The sequence below is a fragment of the Ranitomeya imitator genome, chromosome 5 (assembly GCF_032444005.1).
Source record: "Ranitomeya imitator isolate aRanImi1 chromosome 5, aRanImi1.pri, whole genome shotgun sequence".
In the NCBI taxonomy this organism is placed as follows: Eukaryota; Metazoa; Chordata; class Amphibia; order Anura; family Dendrobatidae; genus Ranitomeya; species Ranitomeya imitator.
The window spans coordinates 363638196-363662574 of record NC_091286.1 but is presented as its reverse complement, the minus strand read 5'-3'; the positions used below and the strand labels follow the sequence as shown (position 1 = coordinate 363662574).

Here is a 24379-nt window from a genome sequence, read left to right as displayed (position 1 = left end):
GCGGAATGCGATTTCACGTCCTGCGGTGGGTTCTCCCCTTTTGCCGAGTATGCCAGAACAATCTCCTTTCTGATCCAATCGAGAAACTGTGGCCTTTGTAATTCCAGATCCCTTCCTGTGGCCCTGAAAGGAAACAAAGAGAGCCTTGCTCTGCCTCCAGGGTCTAGTCCTATCTAAATAGGCTAAGACAGCTCTTCTCACATCTAACGTGAAATTTTTTCCTCCTCCAGTGTTGTCGGGTTGTCTAAAAAGGATATATGGGAAATATGCACTGGGTCCTCTAGCTGACATGCTGAAACAAACCTAACTATCCATCTGTCTCCAGCAACATTGTAACTATATAAGGCTCCTAGAGCCGATATTTGGACCTTCAAGGTGTTGACTGATAGACCCAACTCCTAACCTCTCTGCAGAAATTCTAATATAGCAGGGATAGGAATCTCATTAGAAAAGGGCCTCCGAATGTAAAGTAAAAAAAGTAAAACATTTTTTCCAAATTCTAGCATAAATTTTAGTCGTGGCCTCCTTCCTACTATTCAGGAGGGTATGTATTACATTTTCTGAGAATCCCCTTAGCCTCAGCAACCGCCTCACAAGTTCCATGCCTTCAGGCGTAGGCCCTTCACCTGAGGATGATAGAAGGGCCCTTGAGAAAGCAGGTATTGATCCCAAAGGAGGATCCACGGGTCTGAGACTGACATGGCTCTGAACCATGAAAACCATGGCCTCTTGGGCCAAAACGGGGCTATCAAGATTACTTTCACTCTTTTCCCTTATTTTTGAGATGACTACCGGTAGAATTATCATGGGGGAAAGGCATAAGCCTGATGATAGGACCATGAGGACTGAAGGGAGTCTAGTATATCTGGAAGGTCCTCTCTGTGTAGCGAAGTGAACCTTTCGACCTGCCGGTTGTTTCTTGTAGCAAAGAGGTCTATCTCCGGCATGGCCCACATGTCCGTTATCTTCTTGAAGATCTAATGGTTGAGCATCCATTCCCCTTGATGCATGGTACGGCGACTTAGGATGTCTGCTACAGAGTAGTCTACACCCCTGATGTGCAGCGCTGACAGGGACAAGAGATATTTTTAGGCTAGATCTAGAATCCTGTACGCAGTAGACAGAGTTCCTGATCGTGTTCCTCCTTGATGGTTTAAATATGCTACTGCCGTGGTGTTGTCTGATAGAACTCTTGTATGAGTTCCTTGCAGCTGTGGAAGAAAATTACGTATTGCATGATAAATCGCTTTTAACTCCCTTAAATTTGAAGAGTTGTTTTCTTCCGTTAGAAACCACTGACCCAGAACTATGTCTTCCCCTAAATGCGCTCCCCACCCAAAGGGGCTAGCATCAGTGGAAATTGTTTTTGAGGGTCTTACTAGCCACAGAACTCCTCTCGAGATGTGTCTTGGATCTAGCCACCATTCCAGGGATCTAACTACGTCAGTTGAAAGTGACTTTACTCCCTCCAACTGTCCCTGCAGTCTTTCCTCTTCCTGTAGGATGGCCCTCTGTAGCGGTCTAGTATGGAACTGGGCCCACTGTACTGCAGGGATACATGATGTAAGAGAGCCAAGCAGAAACATACCCTCCCTCAGGGACATTCTAGGATTGTCAATTGCTGAACGTACTTTTATTAACTATTGATTTTTTTTGCTTTTGTAAGGAGACATTTCTGACTTACGGAATCTAGATGAAGGCCCAGGAATGTCTGGCAGGTTATCAGGGGCAACCTGGATTTTTTGTAGTTGATCAGCCAACCCAAATCCTGCAAAGATGAAATTACATCAGCTAGCCTCTGCTCACATTGGAGGGCTGAGTTCCCCAACACTAGAAGATCGTCCAGGTACGGGACTATTAAGGTGTCCTTTAACCGTAAATACAACATCACCTCTAGCATTAATTTGGTGAAGACCCGGGGCGCCATATAATCCGAACGGCCTTGCCGTGAACTGGAGAGGACGGATCTGACCTTCTAATACGACCGCCACCTGTAGGTATTGTTGATGTAAAACATGAACTGGGAGATCGTAATATGCATCTTTGAGATCCAGGACTGCCATGAAGCACCTGGGAAATAAAATTTTTATAGCTGATCAAATGGACTCCATTTTGAAGGTCCGAGATCTTAGAAAGGTATTCAACCTTATTAAGTTAATTATTGTCCCATAAGAGCCATCTGGCTTAAAGACCAGAAATAAGGGGGAGTAAAATCCCTTCCCTCTCTATTCTGCCAAAACCTCTTTAAGAACCCGTTTAGCTAACAGACCATTAATTTCCAATTCCAACGCCTCCTGCGGAGTCTGACACTTTAGAGAAGTCAACAGGAAGGAGTCCGGAGGGACTTAGGCAAACTCTAATCTTAAAGGTACCGTCACACAACGATATCGTTGACGATATCGTTGCTTTTTGTGACGTAGCAACGATATCGTTAAGGAAATCGTTATGTGTGACAGTGACCAACGATCAGGCCCCCGCTGAGGAAAGTCCAGAACTTTATTTCATCGCTGGACTTCCCGCTGACATCGCTGGATCGGCGCGTGTGACACCGATCCAGCGATGTCTTCACTGGTAACCAGGGTAAACATCGGGTTACTAAGCGCAGGGCCGTGCTTAGTTACCCGATGTTTACCCTGGTTACCAGCGTAAACGTTAAAAAAAACAAACACTACATACTTACCTTCAGCTGTCTGTCCCCGGCGCTGTGCTTCTCTGCACTCCTCCTGCATCCTGTGTCAGCGCCAGCCAGCCGGAAAGCACAGCGGTGACGTCACCGCTCTGCTTTCCAGCTGACCAGCGCTGACAGTGCAGAGGAAAGCAGAGCGCCGAAGGACAGACAGCTGAAGGTAAGTATGTAGTGTTTGTTTTTTTAACGATTACGCTGGTAACCAGGGTAAACATCGGGTTACTAAGCGCGGCCCTGCGCTTGGTAACCCGATGTTTACCCTGGTTACCGGGGACCTCGGGATCGTTGGTCGCTGGAGAGCTGTCTGTGTGACAGCTCTCCAGCGACCAAACAGCGACGCTGCAGCGATCGACATCGTTGTCGGTATCGCTGCAGCGTCGCTTAGTGTGACGGTACCTTAAGCCAGATGACACAAGGCTAATGGCCCAGGAGTTAGATGTTATTGCCTTCCATTGTCGGCATAAGTAATAACCTGCCACCCACCGGCAGGTCGGGACTACCGGGATCTATCTCCACTCCTGATGGGACGTTTGCCAAACAAGGTACCCTTCTGCTTAACATCTGTTGCCCCAGCAGTCTTGGTTCCTATAGTCTTTTTTTCCTGTTGAATGACTGTCCGAAGCCTCCCTTCGTGAAAGCTCTCCTATAGGATGGAATGCATGCATTAGGGAACCCCTTCTTCCTTTCGCCCGCTTTGGTGAGAATTTCGTCTAATATTTACCCAAATAGGTACTCACCCTGGCATGGTATGGTGCAGAGTCTCAATTTTGTCTAGGTGTCACCTTTCCAGCCCTTTAACCATAAGGCCCGACAGACTGCATTAGATAATACTGCTGATTTTGCTGCTAGACGCAGAGAATCGGCCCAGGCGTCTGCCAAGAATGCTGCTGCACCTCTGATTAGAGGGATAGAGACGCGTAATTTGTCTCTAGATAAATCGGCTTTTATATTCTCCTCCAATTGATCCACCCAAACTAGCATGGATCTTGCGGTGCAGGTGGCTAATATTGCAGAGTACTCCACAGGGAAAGAAGAATGACGGGAGGTAGATGCTACGGCTGCATCTACTTTGGGAGCCTTTACTCAAGAGGCTAGATCATTATCATCGAAGGGATACAGTCCCTTAAGGTACCGTCACACTAGACGATATCGCTAGCGATCCATGACGTTGCAGCGTCCTGGCTAGCGATATGGTCCAGTGTGACAGGCAGCAGCGATCAGGCCCCTGCTGTGCTGTCGCTGGTCGGGGAAGAAAGTCCAGAACTTTGTTTCGTCGCTGGACTCCCCGTAGACATCGCTGAATCGGCGTATGTGACACAGATTCAGCGATGTCTTCGCTGGTAACCAGGGTAAACATCGGGTTACTAAGCGCAGGGCCGCGCTTAGTAACCCGCTGTTTACCCTGGTTACCATCCTAAAAGTAAAAAAACAACCGCTACATACTTACCTACCGCTGTCTCTCCCCGGCGCTCAGCTTCTCTGCACTCCTCCTGCTCTGGCTGTGAGCACAGCGGCTGGAAAGCAGAGCGGTGACGTCACCGCTCTGCTTTCCGGCTGCCCGGCGCTCACAGCCAGACCAGAGAAGCAGAGCGCCGAGGACAGACAGCGGTAGGTAAGTATGTAGCGTTTGTTTTTTTACTTTTAGGATGGTAACCAGGGTAAACATCGGGTTACTAAGTGCGGCCCAGCGCTTAGTAACCCGATGTTTACCCTGGTTACCGGGGACCTCGGCATCGTTTGTCGCTGGAGAGCTGTCTGTGTGACAGCTCTCCAGCGACCAAACAGCGACGCTGCAGCGATCCGGATCGTTGTCGGTATCGCTGCAGCGTCGCTTAGTGTGACGGTACCTTTAGATGTTGAGGAAAGGTAACCTCTCTGACCCTGCCTTCCCCATTGTCTTTTCACTAGTTCTTTGCCTGCTGGTATAACGGGAAAGGCTCGCCTCTTCACCTGAGAAAGACCTGCAAACAATTTCCTGAGGTGTTTTGGGGTCTTTGGTATCCGTCAACCCCACAGTCTTCAGAACTGATCTGACCAGGTTATGAATACTATCAGTCAGAAACCTATTCTGCTCCTCCTCTTCTGAAGATATCTCCCGGGAGGAATCTGAGCCAAGCTTGCCACTGTCCAAAGATGACCTGGACCTAGGGGAGGTATATTCCCTGCTGGGCCTTTGCCCTTTGGTTCCGCCGAACCCCCCAAGGCCTCCAGCTCTTCCCTGATCATACGTTTAATGTCCTCCGATTTTACTGAGGACTTCTCCTGCAGAGTATGCCCAATGCAGATCTGACATAGCCTTTTGGTATAACTATCCAGAAGAGGCTGGGAACACAGGGCACATTCCTTATGCTTAGATTTTTCAGTCTTTTTAGCCTGAGGGGATATATAGAAAGAACGGGCTATCAGCTTAATAGGTGTAATTAGTAACACTCACCCAGTGAAGCTTGTCAATATGGTACCGATTGTGGAGGTGAAGGTACAGGCTGAGATGTGTTATGACTCGACTTTCTGCCTTTACCACTTTTATTCATGGAACTGCTCTGTCCTGAGCGTCCACTGCCGCTTTTTTTGCTGCTGTGCATAGGCACCACCACTTCCTCCAGTGGGTGCATAGCAGGGTCATTTGGGGACAACATCGCTGCACACCGGTAGGAATGTGGCCGGTGTTTTTATACAGCATGCCCCATTAGTGATGGAATCCTCAAAAAAAAAAATCATTTTTTTCCCCCTTCACCCGGAATCGATACCATTACTTCTGGGTCGCATGTCCCTGCTCTGTGCACACTCGCCGCTCTGTACAGGCGCAGTCTCTTCTACCACCCCGGTACCAAAAGCAAGCACTTACGGGGGAGAGTGCTCTCTGGAGTAACTGTACATGCGCCCACAGCTGCTGCCGATACGCACACCTCCCAGTCCGGACAAGTACCGCCCATCCAGCCGTACTGCACTCTCCACGTGAGCCAGGGTGGTCCTCACCGGACCCTGGCTTCACGGTGTCCATCAGATGAGGGGGGAGCTGACACAGGAGTCCCCCGAGGCTGCATTCAGTGCTGGAGCCCCTGCCGTTCCCGCAGACACCGCACAGGCGGCATCACAGCCCGGGTATCCACTTGCAACCTTCTCTCCACAGGTTCCCTTAGGAACAGGAAACCAACTGAGGGAGCAAGGGGGGCCGCCTCTTATCTCTCTGTAGGTTTCCTGTTCCTAGGGGCGGATCCCCCCTCTCAGTGGGTGCTGTCGTGGCGAAGAGAAAAAAAATCAATTGCCACATTATGTGCACAGCTATAATATTGTTAACAATAGGAAACAACATAATGGGGCAGTTCTGTTTCAGTTAAAAGCGTGAGATTTTGCTTTTTGACAGTGAGGCCAGGTGGAGGGTGATGGGACGCCACACTGCATGTCGGATCTCACAACCTAGAAGTTCAGTCCTGAGTTTTACTAAAAAGTCGAGTCCTTTACCAGTAGCATTAGGGCGACTTCTAAGCCAGTTTTGTAATTACTGTCTTCTTAAATATAAATGGCAGTCACAGACTGGTGTTAGGTACTCTTTAAGAAAAACTGTCAAAGGGGTTTTCTGTAATCTAACGGCAGCATGATGAAGGGACAGAAACCCGGATTGCAGCGATTGATAACTTAGTTTACTGGGTTCAGCAGTGATAGAATCTGTTTGCTGCAGAGCTCAAAATGTAGAGCCCTGCGTAAGTAACCCCAACTACACAACTAATAAGCAGATTTCAGTGTACATTGTATATGGACAGAGCTGTCAATCAGTGGTGTGGGAGGCAACTAGTCCCGTAGTGATAATCTCCTGCTAATAAATCCCTGATTGTACAGAAACTACAAAACACAAACCAATAAGTGACACATAGCGGGAATCAGGGTCTCTGTACTTATACCATGTTGGTTTCAGATAATATAGCAAAGATCCGCTGACAGATTCTCTTTAATCGACAGTGAACTGGTTGGCCTTTCAGGCGATGCTCACTTCTGTATCCCCGCTGCACCTGCACTTGATCTTATCTCAGGCACCGGCTGAGCTGCCAACTCCCAGCATTATAGGAGATGTGGCCTATAAACAGCCGGAAACTGCTGAAGATTGGAAGTGTGGCTAGGAAACAAATTGCAGGGCTGGAAGATGCTTAAAAATGTGTATAAAATTGCGTAAATAAAAAAAATGGAGGTCTCTTTTTTTGGATTTATAAATAGTACAACAGTTTTGAAAAATTTAGAAAACCCTTTGGCTATGTTCACACGTTCCTGATTTCCCTCCTTTTTTTTCAGGACGAAAAACCGCAGCTCTTTGCAGAAAACGCAGGTCCTTTTTTTGGTGCATTTTTTGATGCGTTTTTTGATGCATTTTTTTATGCAGTTTTCTATGCAGAGAGTCTGTGTGTTTTCTAGGACGTTTTTTAGGTTAAAATGGCTGAAAATACCCTAACCCTACCCCTATTCTAACCTTAGTGAAAAAAAAAAAAAATTCTTAATTTTTTTTATTGTCCCTACCTATGGGGGTGACAAAGGGGGGGTGGGGGTCATTTACTATTTTTTTTATTTTGATCACTGAGATATAACCTCTCTCAGTGATCAAAATGCACTTTGTAACGAATCTGCCGGCCGGTAGATTCGGCGGGCGCACTGCGCATGCGCCTGCCATTTTGCAAGATGGCGGCGCCCAGGGAGAAGACGGCCGGACGGACACTGGGAGGCCGGGTAAGTATAAGGGGGGAGATGATGGCACGGGGGAGCAGCCACACTGCAGCGGTTCTGCACCACAAACCGCAGAAAACCCGCAGATATTTTTTTCATCTGCGGGTTTTACTGCGGGTTTGACCTCACAATGGAGGTCTATGGGTGCAGAACCGCTGCAGTTCCGCAAAAAGAAGTGACATGGTACTTCTTTTTTACCGCGGCTATTCAGTGCGGCTTTTTTCGCGATTTTCCGCAATGTGGGCACAGCAGTTCCTGTTTTCCATAGGGTACATTGTAATGTACCCTGCATGGAAAACAGCTGCGGGAAAATCGCGGCGATTCCGCATGAAAAAAAGGATGGTGTGAACATGGCCTTTCAATAATTTAAAACATTGTAAATACAGGCATCACAAAATTTGTATACATAGTCTACGAGGCATTCCAGTTTGCAGTACATTCTCCATGCTGTGGCAACCACTTTCCTCTTTGAATTGTGACTTATATTTCAGTTCTAGTAGCTATAACCTTGATCAGAAAGGATCGGAGATTTAAATAAAAAATACATTAACACATTGGTAGAAATAGCTTGTAGGTTATATGTAATTTCCATTTTCTTTTTTTAAGTTAGTGACCCCTATAATGGGTTGGCCTGAATGATGGAGGACATTCCGAGTGTTTGATTAGGCTTTTGCCACCATAAATACATGCAAATTTAGCGGGAAGAAGTAAAAAAAGGCGACAACTTCTTGTATATCTTTGGCTGTGTCTCCTCCGAAGCATCACCTGCATTGAAATGTGGATCATCCTCAAGCACCACCACAGCTTCTTCTACAGCAGTGAGTGCATCTCCTCCTCCTCTCAGTATATTATAGCCTTGTACAGCGGCTCTCTTTACTCCAGTACGATACCCTTCTTCATACTCCTTCATGATCGCTCCTGCACCGCCATGGACAACAATAACTGGCCTCATACCTACTAGAAGTAACAAAGAATTAATTGCAGCTAAAGGGATCATTTTCAGGCCCATTCAAATTGCAATATTACTGTTCATTTGACATTTACACCAGAAAATAATGTCCTTGATGTATACATACAGTACCTCTGATGTATCTTATTGGATAAGGCATAGAGTGAGATATGTCAACCATTGGGGTCAATTGTAAAAAAATAAATAAAAACTTTTTACTGCATTTTTTTTCTAAGAAAATAGTAAAAGTGTAGTAGAATACACTTTTTTTTTACTGTATATTAATGAATACCTGCTCAATATTGTCCAAAAGTACACACTTGGCTTCCACTGGGTTATAAGGAACCTGTCAGCAGGTTCCTAGACGCCACAGTAAGGTTATCACCGTAAAGTACCTGAAATGATAATCCCCTCCCTTCTCGGGGGCAGACATGTTCAAATGGATAGTTTGTCTCTTGCAATGTCATCGGGACTTTATTGTGCAGAGTCCGGGGATGTCAAGGGATGTGGGCCATGATGGGGGGGGGAGGGAGAGAGAGAGAGAGAGAAAATGGGGGAGCGGGCTTATAATATAAAAGTATGGAAGTAATCTTCGTTACGGGCTCATTACTGTGACAACTTTACTTTGGGATCCAAAAACCAGCTGACAGGTTCCCTTTAACCACTTCAGCCATGAGCCAGTTTTCATCTTCTTACCCAGTCAATTTATGTGGTAATAACGCTGGAACTCTTCAACATATCCCAGTAAAACTTTGAATTTTTATGCCTTTAAACTAAATAATTAAACCACACACAAAAAAAATTAATAAATAACATTTACCACATGTCTACTTTAAAATATGAAAAAAAAGTAAAAATATAAAAGTTTAAATCACCCCCCTTTCGCCCCATTCAAAATAATATATATATATATATGTGGACTTTAATGCCTGAACGGCGTGGAAACGTTTCGGATATATTATCCTTTCTCAAGCAGTGTATACATGGAAATGTCAGGTTTTTATACAAACCACAGGTAAATCTCATTATAAAAATCATTACAACAATTAACAAAATATACAATATTATTTAAGTGCAAAGTGATATAGAAAGTGCATACGTGCTTTGATCAAAATATGCCTATAAGACATCTTGTTAAAAGATACATAACTCATAGCGATCTCTCCAATAATACCTAAAAACAATAAGTACCTAATCGCCATAATTAATTCCAACAGGTGCACCGCCAAACGAAGCATAATCAATAAGAAGAAACTCACACACGATCTTGATTGTAGACGCCATATCCACGGCGTTCACAATATCGAAGTGCGCATGACCATGACGTCATTACCCATGAATCTTCGCGCTGCAACACGCGCATGCGCAGATAACAAATGAAGTGCCGGACGCCATCTTGTTTATGGTATTCCCTCGCCGTTATACATATGCTACGGCAGCGGCAATAAAAAGGTTCTGGGGTGTAAACCGACATCCCAAGATGGAAGCAAAAGCTTCCTTGGATACCGGTATATTTACCAAAAGACAAAAAGGGGACATTATGTCAGATCGTACACTGTCATTATAAACGGGATTTCCATATAATCAAATTGGACACATAAAAAGCCCAGGTCGTGACATAAGCCTTACGATGTGCTATCAGACACAGGGATACCCCACTCATTAAAGAAGGGTCCCCTATGTCAAGAGCGCAGGCAGAGCGAAAAGGGAGGCAGTTAACCCCCCTTCCACCCTGTCTACCGCAAATAACACAGTTAGACCATTAGTAATAAGGCTAAGTAGCCATATTGAGAAAACACCGTAATGCACAAATTGATCTTCAGACAGTAATTTTATTACACCCCAATTTGACAATATAAATGACGGTATGAGGCTTCCAATCACCAATCAGTACATGTCATGGGAAAAAACAAAAAAAAAGGAGTCATACAAACAAAGAAACAAAAAAGAAATATTCCTTGACAATGTCGCTTCGTATGGCGGTACACCTGAAAAAAGAGAAAGAAAAAAACAAAAGAATTAGTCGATCAAATCTTTATGTTAAAAGAACATAATATATACTAACAGGAGAAAGAACCCATACTATATTCTACAGAAGCTGATTACATTTAAAATCTACATTTAAACCATGAGGTTTGAGGGTATTTAGTTTCGTAATCCATTCCAACTCCCTCCTCTTCAACAATCTCAAACGATCCCCTCCCCTTCTCTTAACCGGTATAGTATCTATGATACGAAAACGTAGTTGTTTCTCAGTATGATTTTTTTCTGAAAAATGCTTAGAGACTGGAAGATCCATACGTTTTTTTCGTATAGTATGTCGGTGTTGATTAATTCTAGTTTTAAAATCACAACTGGTCTCTCCCACATACCATAAATGGCACGGGCATTCAAGTAAATAAATCACATATTCTGAATCACGCGTCAAAAAGTGACAAATTTTGAATACCTCATTAGTCACCGGGTGAGTGAAGCATGAACCCTTCAAAATTAAACAGCAGTTGACACACGAAAGACAAGGGAAACAGCCCCTCCGGGTCTGTCCCGTAATTGTCAACTGATCACTTTTTTTAAAAGATCCTACATCCGACCTGACTAAGGTAGAAGCTATGGTGTGGCTTTTTTTGTATGAAAATAATGGTGGCCGTGAGAATTCAGATACTGTAGGCAGACATCTATGCAACATCCCCCAATGTTTAGTTATAATACTCGCAATTATACCACTCTCCTCACAGTAAGATGATACAAATGGAATACGATTTAAAACCTTGTTTCTTGTTTTTTTACGGAAGAGATCCTCTCTATTAACATCATCAACTCTAGCTTTTTGAGTTATCAACACACTTTGGGGATAACCCCTGTCAAAAAATGTTTTCATAACGTTTTGAGAAGAGTTTTCTCGTGAAATAACATCACTCTCAATCCTCTTCACACGTAAAAGTTGACTATATGGTATCGATTCTTTCATTTTTCTAGGATGTTGGCTATCAAAGGAAAGTAAATCATTTTTATCAGTTGGTTTAGTATACAATTTAGTAGTTAGTTTGTTCCCCTCATATCTTACATCAACATCCAAAAATTGTGTATCAGTTTTAGAGTACACAAGGGTAAATTTAATTGTGTTATCAATTGTATTGAGATACCTATGAAAGTCATGAAGCAAATCTTCTGTTCCAGTCCAAATGAGGAAGACATCGTCTATGTATCTCCACCACGCGGCCACTAGGCCGAAGTGGTGGGACACATAGACGAAGTCTTCCTCAAGGACACTCATCACTATATTGGTATACGCGGGCGCCATGTTGGCGCCCATGGCGGTCCCGCGTAATTGTAAATAAAAAGAATCCCCAAATAAAAATTAATTTTTAGTAAGCACCAATTTCAAGAGCTCCACTATGAATTCTCTAGCTTCTAACGAAAATTGTGTAGATAACAATTTTTTGCTGACTGTCTCAAGCCCTCTTTTGTGATCTATTGAGGTATAGAGAGAAGTGACGTCAAAAGACGCCAATAATACCTCGCCCGTTATACTCAATTCATTAATCTTGTTCAAAAAATCAGTTGTGTCACGTAGAAAGGACTCAGCCCTTCCTGCAATGAGATTGAGTACTTTATCTAGGAAGATCCCTATATTTGAAAAAATGGAGTCACTCCCGGAGACAATTGGCCTACCCGGAGGATGTACGAGAGATTTATGAATCTTAGGCAAAACGTATATCACTGGAGCGATAGGAAATTTGATCGTTAAAAATTCATATAGATCCTGATCAATAATTGATTTATCTTTAGCTTTCTCCAACACCATTTTAATATCTCGAGCTATTTCAAATTTAGGATCATGTGGTAATCTCTCGTACACCTCCGGGTCTGCCAACTGTCTCTTAATCTCACTCAAATAGTCCTCTTTGTCCATTATGACTGTTGCTCCACCCTTATCCGCCTTCTTAATTATTATTTCATTGTCATGCGATAGTTCATATAGGGCTTCCACTTCCCCTTTAGACATGTTAGGGTGTTTGAATTTTTTTGAACAATCTTTTTTCAAATTATCAATATCACTATTAACTGCCAGCACAAAAGCTTCTATAGCAGGGGGGCAATTAAAAGGAACAAAATTACTTTTTTTCTTTAAATCCACACAATTAAGATTAAGTTCACTGTTCACATCATGTACAGCCACATTATTGTGGCTAAACCATTCCTTCAGTTTAATTAATCTGAAGAAATGCTGCAAGTCCAGAGTAGGTTGGAACCATCTTAATCTTAATTGTGTGGATTTAAAGAAAAAAAGTAATTGATATTGATAATTTGAAAAAAGATTGTCTCAAGCCCTCAAGTCCAGAGTAGGTTGGAACCATCTTAATCTTAATTGTGTGGATTTAAAGAAAAAAAGTAATTGATATTGATAATTTGAAAAAAGATTGTTCAAAAAAATTCAAACACCCTAACATGTCTAAAGGGGAAGTGGAAGCCCTATATGAACTATCGCATGACAATGAAATAATAATTAAGAAGGCGGATAAGGGTGGAGCAACAGTCATAATGGACAAAGAGGACTATTTGAGTGAGATTAAGAGAGTTGGCAGACCCGGAGGTGTACGAGAGATTACCACATGATCCTAAATTTGAAATAGCTCGAGATATTAAAATGGTGTTGGAGAAAGCTAAAGATAAATCAATTATTGATCAGGATCTATATGAATTTTTAACGATCAAATTTCCTATCACTCCAGTGATATACGTTTTGCCTAAGATACATAAATCTCTCGTACATCCTCCGGGTAGGCCAATTGTCTCCGGGAGTGACTCCATTTTTTCAAATATAGGGATCTTCCTAGATACAGTACTCAATCCCATTGCAGGAAGGGCTGAGTCCTTTCTACGTGACAACTGATTTTTTTAACAAGATTAATGAATTGAGTATAACGGGCGAGGTATTATTGGCGTCTTTTGACGTCACTTCTCTCTATACCTCAATAGATCACAAAAGAGGGCTTGAGGCAGTCAGCAAAAAATTGTTATCTACACAATTTTCGTTAGAAGCTAGAGAATTCATAGCGGAGCTCTTGAAATTGGTGCTTACTAAAAATTATTTTTTATTTGGGGATTCTTTTTATTTACAATTACGCGGGACCACCATGGGCGCCAACATGGCGCCCGCGTATGCCAATATAGTGATGAGTGTCCTTGAGGAAGACTTCGTCTATGTGTCCCACCACTTCGGCCTAGTGGCCGCGTGGTGGAGATACATAGACGATGTCTTCCTCATTTGGACTGGAACAGAAGATTTGCTTCATGACTTTCATAGGTATCTCAATACAATTGATAACACAATTAAATTTACCCTTGTGTACTCTAAAACTGATATACAATTTTTGGATGTTGATGTAAGATATGAGGGGAACAAACTAACTACTAAATTGTATACTAAACCAACTGATAAAAATGATTTACTTTCCTTTGATAGCCAACATCCTAGAAAAATGAAAGAATCGATACCATATAGTCAACTTTTACGTGTGAAGAGGATTGAGAGTGATGTTATTTCACGAGAAAAATCTTCTCAAAACGTTATGAAAACATTTTTTGACAGGGGTTATCCCCAAAGTGTGTTGATAACTCAAAAAGCTAGAGTTGATGATGTTAATAGAGAGGATCTCTTCCGTAAAAAACCAAGAAACAAGGTTTTAAATCGTATTCCATTTGTATCATCTTACTGTGAGGAGAGTGGTATAATTGCGAGTATTATAACTAAACATTGGGGGATGTTGCATAGATGTCTGCCTACAGTATCTGAATTCTCACGGCCACCATTATTTTCATACAAAAAAAGCCGCACCGTAGCTTCCACCTTAGTCAGGTCGGATGTAGGATCTTTTAAAAAAAGTGATCAGTTGACAATTACGGGACAGACCCGGAGGGGCTGTTTCCCTTGTCTTTCGTGTGTCAACTGTTGTTTAATTTTGAAGGGTTCATGCTTCACTCACACGGTGACTAATGAGGTATTCAAAATTTGTCACTTTTTGACATGTGATTCAGAATATGTGATTTATTTACTTGAATGCCCGTGCCATTTATGGTATGTGGGAGAGACCAGTTGTGATTTTAAAACTAGAATTAATCAACACCGACATACTATACGAAAAAAACATATGGATCTTCCAGTCTCTAAGCATTTTTCAGAAAAAAATCATACTGAGAAACAACTACGTTTTCGTATCATAGATACTATACCGGTTCAGAGAAGGGGAGGGGATCGTTTGAGATTGTTGAAGAGGAGGGAGTTGGAATGGATTACGAAACTAAATACCCTCAAACCTCATGGTTTAAATGTAGATTTTAAATGTAATCAGCTTCTGTAGAATATAGTATGGGTTCTTTCTCCTGTTAGTATATATTATGTTCTTTTAACATAAAGATTTGATCGACTAATTCTTTTGTTTTTTTCTTTCTCTTTTTTCAGGTGTACCGCCATACGAAGCGACATTGTCAAGGAATATTTCTTTTTTGTTTCTTTGTTTGTATGACTCCTTTTTTTTGTTTTTTCCCCATGACATGTACTGATTGGTGATTGGAAGCCTCATACCGTCATTTATATTGTCAAATTGGGGTGTAATAAAATTACTGTCTGAAGATCAATTTGTGCATTACGGTGTTTTCTCAATATGGATACTTAGCCTTATTACTAATGGTCTAACTGTGTTATTTGCGGTAGACAGGGTGGAAGGGGGGTTAACTGCCTCCCTTTTCGCTCTGCCTGCGCTCTTGACATAGGGGACCCTTCTTTAATGAGTGGGGTATCCCTGTGTCTGATAGCACATTGTAAGGCTTATGTCACGACCTGGGCTTTTTATGTGTCCAATTTGATTATATGGAAATCCCATTTATAATGACAGTGTACGATCTGACATAATGTCCCCTTTTTGTCTTTTGGTAAATATACCGGTATCCAAGGAAGCTTTTGCTTCCATCTTGGGATGTCGGTTTACACCCCAGAACCTTTTTATTGCCGTTGCCGTAGCATATGTATAACGGCGAGGGAATACCATAAACAAGATGGCGTCCGGCACTTCATTTGTTATCTGCGCATGCGCGTGTTGCAGCGCGAAGATTCATGGGTAATGACGTCATGGTCATGCGCACTTCGATACTGTGAACGCCGTGGATATGGCGTCTACAATCAAGATCGTGTGTGAGTTTCTTCTTATTGATTATGCTGCGTTTGGCGGTGCACCTGTTGGAATTAATTATGGCGATTAGGTACTTATTGTTTTTAGGTATTATTGGAGAGATCGCTATGAGTTATGTATCTTTTAACAAGATGTCTTATAGGCATATTTTGATCAAAGCATGTATGCACTTTCTATATCACTTTGCACTTAAATAATATTGTATATTTTGTTAATTGTTGTAATGATTTTTATAATGAGATTTACCTGTGGTTTGTATAAAAACCTGACATTTCCATGTATACACTGCTTGAGAAAGGATAATATATCCGAAACGTTGCCACGCCATTCAGGCATTAAAGTCCACATTTTTTTACTCTTTGCTGTGCGGTTTTCCTTTTTTTCCTTTATGCTTGAACCACCTGCAATAGTGGTTTGGAAAGCTTTGCAAGTCATTTCAAGGTAGTATTTTGATGCTGTTCCTTTTTTCATTTTATATATATATATATATATATATATATATATATATATATATATATATATATATATATATATATATATATATATATATACACAGTGGGGCAAAAAAGTATTTAGTCAGTCAGCAATAGTGCAAGTTCCACCACTTAAAAAGATGAGAGGCGTCTGTAATTTACATCATAGGTAGACCTCAACTATTGGAGACAAACTGTGAAAAAAAAATCCAGAAAATCACATTGTCTGTTTTTTTAACATTTTATTTGCATATTATGGTGGAAAATAAGTATTTGGTCAGAAACAAACAATCAAGATTTCTGGCTCTCACAGACCTGTAACTTCTTCTTTAAGAGTCTCCTCTTTCCTCCACTCATTACCTGTAGTAATGGCACCTGTTTAAACTTGTTATCAGTATAAAAAGATACCTGTGCACACCCTCAAACAGTCCAACTCCAAACTCCACTATGGTGAAGACCAAAGAGCTGTCAAAGGACACCAGAAACAAAATTGTAGCCCTGCACCAGGCTGGGAAGACTGAATTTGCAATAGCCAACCAGCTTGGAGTGAAGAAATCAACAGTGGGAGCAATAATTAGAAAATGGAAGACATACAAGACCACTGATAATCTCCCTCGATGTGGGGCTCCATGCAAAATCCCACCCCGTGGGGTCAGAATGATCACAAGAACGGTGAGCAAAAATCCCAGAACCACGCGGGGGGACCTAGTGAATGAACTGCAGAGAGCTGGGACCATTGTAACAAGGCCTACCATAAGTAACACACTACGCCACCATGGACTCAGATCCTGCAGTGCCAGACGTGTCCCACTGCTTAAGCCAGTACATGTCCGGGCCCGTCTGAAGTTTGCTAGAGAGCATTTGGATGATCCAGAGGAGTTTTGGGAGAATGTCCTATGGTCTGATGAAACCAAACTGGAACTGTTTGGTAGAAACACAACTTGTCGTGTTTGGAGGAAAAAGAATACTGAGTTGCATCCATCAAACACCATACCTACTGTAAAGCATGGTGGTGGAAACATCATGCTTTGGGGCTGTTTCTCTGCAAAGGGGCCAGGACGACTGATCCGGGTATATGAAAGAATGAATGGGGCCATGTATCATGAGATTTTGAGTGCAAACCTCCTTCCATCAGCAAGGGCATTGAAGATGAAACGTGGCTGGGTCTTTCAACATGACAATGATCCAAAGCACACCGCCAGGGCAACGAAGGAGTGGCTTCGTAAGAAGCATTTCAAGGTCCTGGAGTGGCCTAGCCAGTCTCCAGATCTCAACCCTATAGAAAACCTTTGGAGGGAGTTAAAAGTCCGTGTTGCCAAGCGAAAAGCCAAAAACATCACTGCTCTAGAGGAGATCTGCATGGAGGAATGGGCCAACATACCAACAACAGTGTGTGGCAACCTTGTGAAGACTTACAGAAAACGTTTGACCTCTGTCATTGCCCACAAAGGATATATTAGAAAGTATTGAGATGAAATTTTGTTTCTGACCAAATACTTATTTTCCACCATAATATGCAAATAAAATGTTAAAAAAACAGACAATGTGATTTTCTGGATTTTTTTTTCTCAGTTTGTCTCCCATAGTTGAGGTCTACCTATGATGTAAATTACAGACGCCTCTCATCTTTTTAAGTGGTGGAACTTGCACTATTGCTGACTGACTAAATACTTTTTTGCCCCACTGTATATATATATATATATATATATATATACATACATACAGTGGGGCAAAAAAGTATTTAGTCAGTCAGCAATAGTGCAAGTTCCGCCACTTAAAAAGATGAGAGGCGTCTGTAATTTACATCATAGGTAGACCTCAACTATGGGAGACAAACTGAGAAAAAAAAATCCAGAAAATCACATTGTCTGTTTTTTTAACAATTTATTTGCATATTATGGTGGAAAATAAGTATTTGGTCAGAAACAAACAATCAAGATCTCTGTCTCTCACAGACCTGTAACTTCTTCTTTAAGAGTCTCCTCTTTCCTCCACTCATTACCTGTAGTAATGGCACCTGTTTAAACTTGTTATCAGTATAAAAAGACACCTGTGCACACCCTCAAACAGTCTGACTTCAAACTCCACTATGGTAGCGAGAAAAAAAATTTGAAATGCCAAAATTACATTTTTTTGGTTGCCGTGACATTGCATTAAAATGAAATAACGGGCGATCAAAAGAACGTATCTGCACAAAAGTGGTATCATGAAAAACGCCAGCTTGGCATGCAAAAAATAAGAACTCAACCGCCCCAGATCACGAAAAATGGAGACGCTACGGGTATAGGAAAAAGGCGCATTTTTTTTTTTTTTTAGCAAAGTTTTGAATTTTGTTTAACCACCTAGATAAAAAATAACCTAGACATGTTTGGTGTCTATGGACTCGTAATGACCGGAGAATCATATTATCAGGTCAGTTTTAGCATTTAGTGAACCTAGCAAAAAAGCCAAACAAAAAACAAGTGTGGGATTGCACTTTTTTTGCAATTTCACCACACTTGGAATTTTCTTCCAGTTTTCTAGTACACGACATGGTAAAACCAATGATGTCGTTCAAAAGTACAATTCGTCCCACAAAAAATAAGCCCTCACATGGCCATATTGACAGAAAAATAAAAAATTTATGGCTCTGGGAAGGAGGGGAGAGAAAAATGAAAACGCAGAACCGAAAAAGGGCTGCGGCGGGAAGGGGTTAAACTGAGCATGCTCCGATTTTTTTTTAGAAACAATTAACTGGATCAGCTAGTCGGATCCGGCAAAAAAAATGGATCCGTCGCATCAGTTTTTCACAATCTGCAACGGATCCGTTTTTTTTAATTCAACAGACTGCAACTGACGGCAAAAAACTGATGTGTGAAAGGGGCCTTAAAAGTTCACCAGCAATTTCTCATGTTTACAACTGCAAATTGTCTCTTCAGAGAGGAAGAGGATCTCTAGTGCCACCTATTGGAAGTAGCAATCCTAACAGTCAATGTCGAACCTTTAACGAGCCTTGTCTAGATTCTGGTTTGGCTATTATCCTAAGTCATGTGACAAGGCTCGGTAAAGGGTCGACATTGACTGATAGGCTATGTGCACACCTTGCGTCGGGTCCCTGCGGGTTCTCCCGCAGCGGATTTGATAAATCTGCAGGGCAAAACAACTGCGGTTCTCCCTGCAGATTTATCGCGGTTTGTTCCGCGTTTTCCGCTGCGGGTTTCCGCCTATACTATTGATGCTGCATATGCAGCAATATGCAGCATCAATAGTAATGTTAAAAATAATAAAAATTGGTTATACTCACCCTCTGATGTCCGGATCTCCTGGTCGCTGCACCCGGCGTTCCGGTTCCAAAGATGCTGTGCGAGAAGGACCCTTCGTGACGTCACGGTCATGTGACCGCGACGTCACCGCAGGTCCTGGTCGCACAGCAACTCTGACCGGACGGCCGCGTGCAGCGCCCAGGAGATCCGGACATCAGAGGGTGAGTATAACCAGATTTTTTATTTTTTAACCCCAAATATGGTTCCCAGGGCCTGGAGGAGAGTCTCCTCTCCTCCACCCCGGGTACCACCCGCACATTATCCGCTTACTTCCCGCAACGTGGGCACAGCCCCATGCGGGAAGTAAGCGGTTCAATGTATTCCTATGGGTGCAGAATCGCAGCGATTCTGCACAAAGAAGTGACATGCTGCGGGTTGTAAACCGCTGCGTTCCCACGCGGTTTTTCCCGCAGCATGTGCACAGCGGTTTGCGGTTTCCATAGGGTTTACATGTTACTGTAAACGCTATGGAAACTGCTGCGGACCCGCAGCATCAAAATCGCGGCGGTTCCGCGGAAAAAACCGCTAAGTGTGAATATAGCCTAAGGATTGCTACTTCCAATAGGTGGCACTAGAGATCCTCTTCCTCTCTGAAGAGACAATTTGCATATTTCCCAGAGGAGCATTGCGGCTTTAAGTCTCCTCACCTTGACACGCTTATCATGTCACTCTCCGCAAGGAGAAACGATACTTCTTTGATCTCACATTAACAACAAAATTTACAATACCATTTTTTTTTTTTAGGGATCCCCTGACATTTGGAAACGTGCATGTTAGTCCATATTGACCACTGTGCCCAGTGCAAATGGGAAAATGACACCACTGACTGACCAGGGCACATGTGCGATGACAAGCCGCACGCACAGGATAGGAGACCACTGACTGATCAGGGCACATGTGTGATGACAAGCCGCACGCACAGGATAGGAGACCACTGACTGATCAGGGCACATGTGTGATGACAAGCCGCACGCACAGGATAGGAGACCACTGACTGACCAGGGCACATGTGTGATGACAAGCCGCACGCACGGGATAGGAGACCACTGACTGACCAGGGCACATGTGCGATGGCAAGCCGCAGGCACAGGATAGGAGACCACTGACTAATCAGGGCACATGTGTGATGACAAGCCGCACGCACAGGATAGGAGACCACTGACTGACCAGGGCACATGTGAGATGACAAGCCGCACGCACAGGATAGGAGACCACTGACCGACCAGGGCACATGTGAGATGACAAGCCGCAGGCACAGGATAGGAGACCACTGACTGACCAGGAAACATGTGTGATGACAAGCCGCACGCACAGGATAGGAGACCACTGACTGACCAGGGCACAGGTGTGATGACAAGCCGCACGCACAGGATAGGAGACCACTGACTGACCAGGGAACATGTGTGATGACAAGCCGCAGGCACAGGATAGGAGACCACTGACTGACCAGGGAACATGTGTGATGGCAAGCCGCAGACACAGGATAGGAGACCACTGACTGACCAGGGAACATGTGTGATGACAAGCCGCAGACACAGGATAGGAGACCACTGACTGACCAGGGCACATGTGTGATGACAAGCCGCAGACACAGGATAGGAGACCACTGACTGACCAGGGAACATGTGTGATGACAAGCCGCACGCACAGGATAGGAGACCACTGACTGACCAGGGAACATGTGTGATGGCAAGCCGCAGACACAGGATAGGAGACCACTGACTGACCAGGGCACACGTGTGATGACAAGCCGCAGACACAGGATAGGAGACCACTGACTGACCAGGGAACATGTGTGATGACAAGCCGCAGGCACAGGATAGGAGACCACTGACTGACCAGGGCACACGTGTGATGACAAGCCGCAGACACAGGATAGGAGACCACTGACTGACCAGGGAACATGTGTGATGACAAGCCGCAGGCACAGGATAGGAGACCACTGACTGACCAGGGCACACGTGTGATGACAAGCCGCAGACACAGGATAGGAGACCACTGACTGACCAGGGAACATGTGTGATGACAAGCCGCAGGCACAGGATAGGAGACCACTGACTGACCAGGGCACACGTGTGATGACAAGCCGCAGACACAGGATAGGAGACCACTGACTGACCAGGGAACATGTGTGATGGCAAGCCGCAGGCACAGGATAGGAGACCACTGACTGACCAGGGAACATGTGTGATGACAAGCCGCAGGCACAGGATAGGAGACCACTGACTGACCAGGGCACACGTGTGATGACAAGCCGCAGACACAGGATAGGAGACCACTGACTGACCAGGGAACATGTGTGATGGCAAGCCGCAGGCACAGGATAGGAGACCACTGACTGACCAGGGAACATGTGTGATGGCAAGCCGCACGCACAGGATAGGAGACCACTGACTGACCAGGGCACACGTGTGATGACAAGCCGCAGACACAGGATAGGAGACCACTGACTGACCAGGGAACATGTGTGATGACAAGCCGCAGGCACAGGATAGGAGACCACTGACTGACCAGGGCACACGTGTGATGACAAGCCGCAGACACAGGATAGGAGACCACTGACTGACCAGGGAACATGTGTGATGACAAGCCGCAGGCACAGGATAGGAGACCACTGACTGACCAGGGCACACGTGTGATGACAAGCCGCAGACACAGGATAGGAGACCACTGACTGACCAGGGAACATGTGTGATGACAAGCCGCAGGCACAGGATAGGAGACCACTGACTGACCAGGGCACACGTGTGATGACAAGCCGCAGACACAGGATAGGAGACCACTGACTGACCAGGGAACATGTGTGATGGCAAGCCGCAGGCACAGGATAGGAGACCACTGACTGACCAGGGAACATGTGTGATGACAAGCCGCAGGCACAGGATAGGAGACCACTGACTGACCAGGGCACACGTGTGATGACAAGCCGCAGACACAGGATAGGAGACCACTGACTGACCAGGGAACATGTGTGATGGCAAGCCGCAGGCACAGGATAGGAGACCACTGACTGACCAGGGAACATGTGTGATGGCAAGCCGCACGCACAGGATAGGAGACCACTGACTGACCAGGGCACAATGAATGAAGGAGGATTTGCTGACGCTGGCATTATTTTTATTGCCGTGGTAATAGGAGGAGCTCACTGACCTGTGCCCGCTGTGCTCCCCGCTCGCACGTCAGCCGCACGTGTATCACAAGTCAGGATACGGATAGCATTCAGCCGAGCGGCGCGCACTGTCCTGCCTCTGTGATCATGTGACCACACGTAACCCGGCTTCTACTGCCACGCCCACCGCGCTGGAAACCGCCCACCGCTCCGGAGACCGCCCACCGCTCCGGAGACCGCCCACCGCTCCGGAGACCGCCCACCCGCTGACCTCGGTCAGGAAGTCTCTGACAGGGCGCGGCTACTAGCCGGCTAGTGGCATTATTCAATAGTCGGCTTATCATGTGCAGTCACCGGTATGGTTCCGGTCCGTGCTGGGGCTGAGGTGCTACGTTGTCTGTACACCGCCGCTACCTCCGGCTTCAGGTGCGATTCTAAACGTAGTAGGCGTGTACCATTAAGTACGGGACCCCTGACTGAGCACGGAAATGTGTGATGTGTGTCACGTGACATGTCTTGTGCCTGCAGCTTGTGGGAGGCAGGCAGCGCATCACCTGCAGCCCGCCCTTGTGATTTCCATACTTCCGTCCACATTCCAGCCGGTTTCCGCCTCGCTCAGTATACTGGCATTGAGTGAAGCTGCGACCATCTAGTCGGCATGTGACCGCATGTATGAAATGATACATACTATGCAAATTGCCTCTTCTGAGAAAAAGAGGACTTAAAGGGAACCTGTCACTCCGTTTTTTGAGATTGAGCTATAAATACTGTTAAATAGGGCCTGCGCTGTGTGTTACTATAGTGTATGTAGTGTACCCTGATTCCCCATGTATGCTGAGAAATACATTACCAAAGTCGCCGTTTTCGCCTGTCAATCAGGCTGGTCTGGTCAGGTGGGCGTGTTCACAGCGCTCTTTTCTTCCCCAGCTTTCCGTTGGTGGCGTAGTGGTGTGCGCATGTCCAGAGTTCCGACTTCCCTGCGCCCACGTGAAGACACAGCGCGCGATCTGCGCTGTAATCCCTTGCATCGGTGGGGGCGGCCATCTTCCTGGGGCCGCGCGTGCGCAGATGGAGTGCTCTGCTGCACGGGGCTTCAGGAAAATGGCCGCGGGATGCCGCGCGTGCGCATTAGAGATCGCGGCGGCCATTTTCCCAAAGCCGAGATGCAAACTCGGCTTTGGGAAAATGGCCGCCGCGATCTCTAATGCGCACGCGCGGCATCCCGCGGCCATTTTCCTGAAGCCCCGTGCAGCAGAGCACTCCATCTGCGCACGCGCGGCCCCAGGAAGATGGCCGCCCCCACCGACGAAAGGGATGACAGCGCAGATCGCGTGCTGTGTCTTCACGTGGGCGCAGGGAAGTCGGAACTCTGGACATGCGCACACCACTACGCCACCAACGGAAACCTGGGGAAGAAAAGAGCGCTGTGAACACGCCCACCTGACCAGACCAGCCTGATTGACAGGCGAAAACAGCGACTTTGGTAATGTATTTCTCAGCATACATGGGGAATCAGGGTACACTACATACACTATAGTAACGCACAGCGCAGGCCCTATTTAACAGTATTTATAGCTCAATCTCAAAAAACGGGGTGACAGGTTCCCTTTAAACTCTATAGCGCCACCTATTGGAAGTAGCGATCCTACAAGTCACAATCAACTCTTTAACGAGTCGTGCAATATGACTTAGGATAAAAGCCAAATCAGTATTTCAATTCGCAGACACGGTGTTTCGGGCTGTTGGCCCTTGTCAGTGTGAAGCGATACATACTGTCAGTCATGCGCCCACAGCCCCAGAGAAGCCTCACAGCGTGCAGCGTCACATAGAGTACAGACTTGTAACCTAAGGCCAGACAAGTAGACAACCCCTTAGTGACAGAGCCAATTTGGTACTTAACCCCTTCATGACCCAGCCTATTTTGACCTTAAAGACCTTGCCGTTTTTTGCAATTCTGACC

At 44.8% G+C, this 24379-nt stretch overlaps 1 protein-coding gene across 3 annotated transcripts in view; it reads right to left on the bottom strand.

The window, feature by feature from the left end:
* The window catches only part of ASRGL1 (asparaginase and isoaspartyl peptidase 1), a 75830-nt gene extending 52952 nt beyond the window's left edge, over positions 1-22878 (bottom strand). The window contains exons 1-2 of one of the 3 annotated variants that reach the window (XM_069726614.1): positions 22461-22878; positions 8162-8350 (exon numbers count right to left, since the gene is read on the bottom strand). In XM_069726614.1, the coding sequence (XP_069582715.1) occupies positions 8162-8348 (187 nt within the window). In that variant the 5' untranslated portion in view covers positions 8349-8350; positions 22461-22878. Of the gene's footprint in view, positions 1-8161; positions 8354-22460 lie in introns of all 3 variants that reach the window. The other 2 variants (XM_069726613.1, XM_069726615.1) reach the window with 2 other exon arrangements.
* Positions 22879-24379: the final 1501 nt, after the last annotated feature.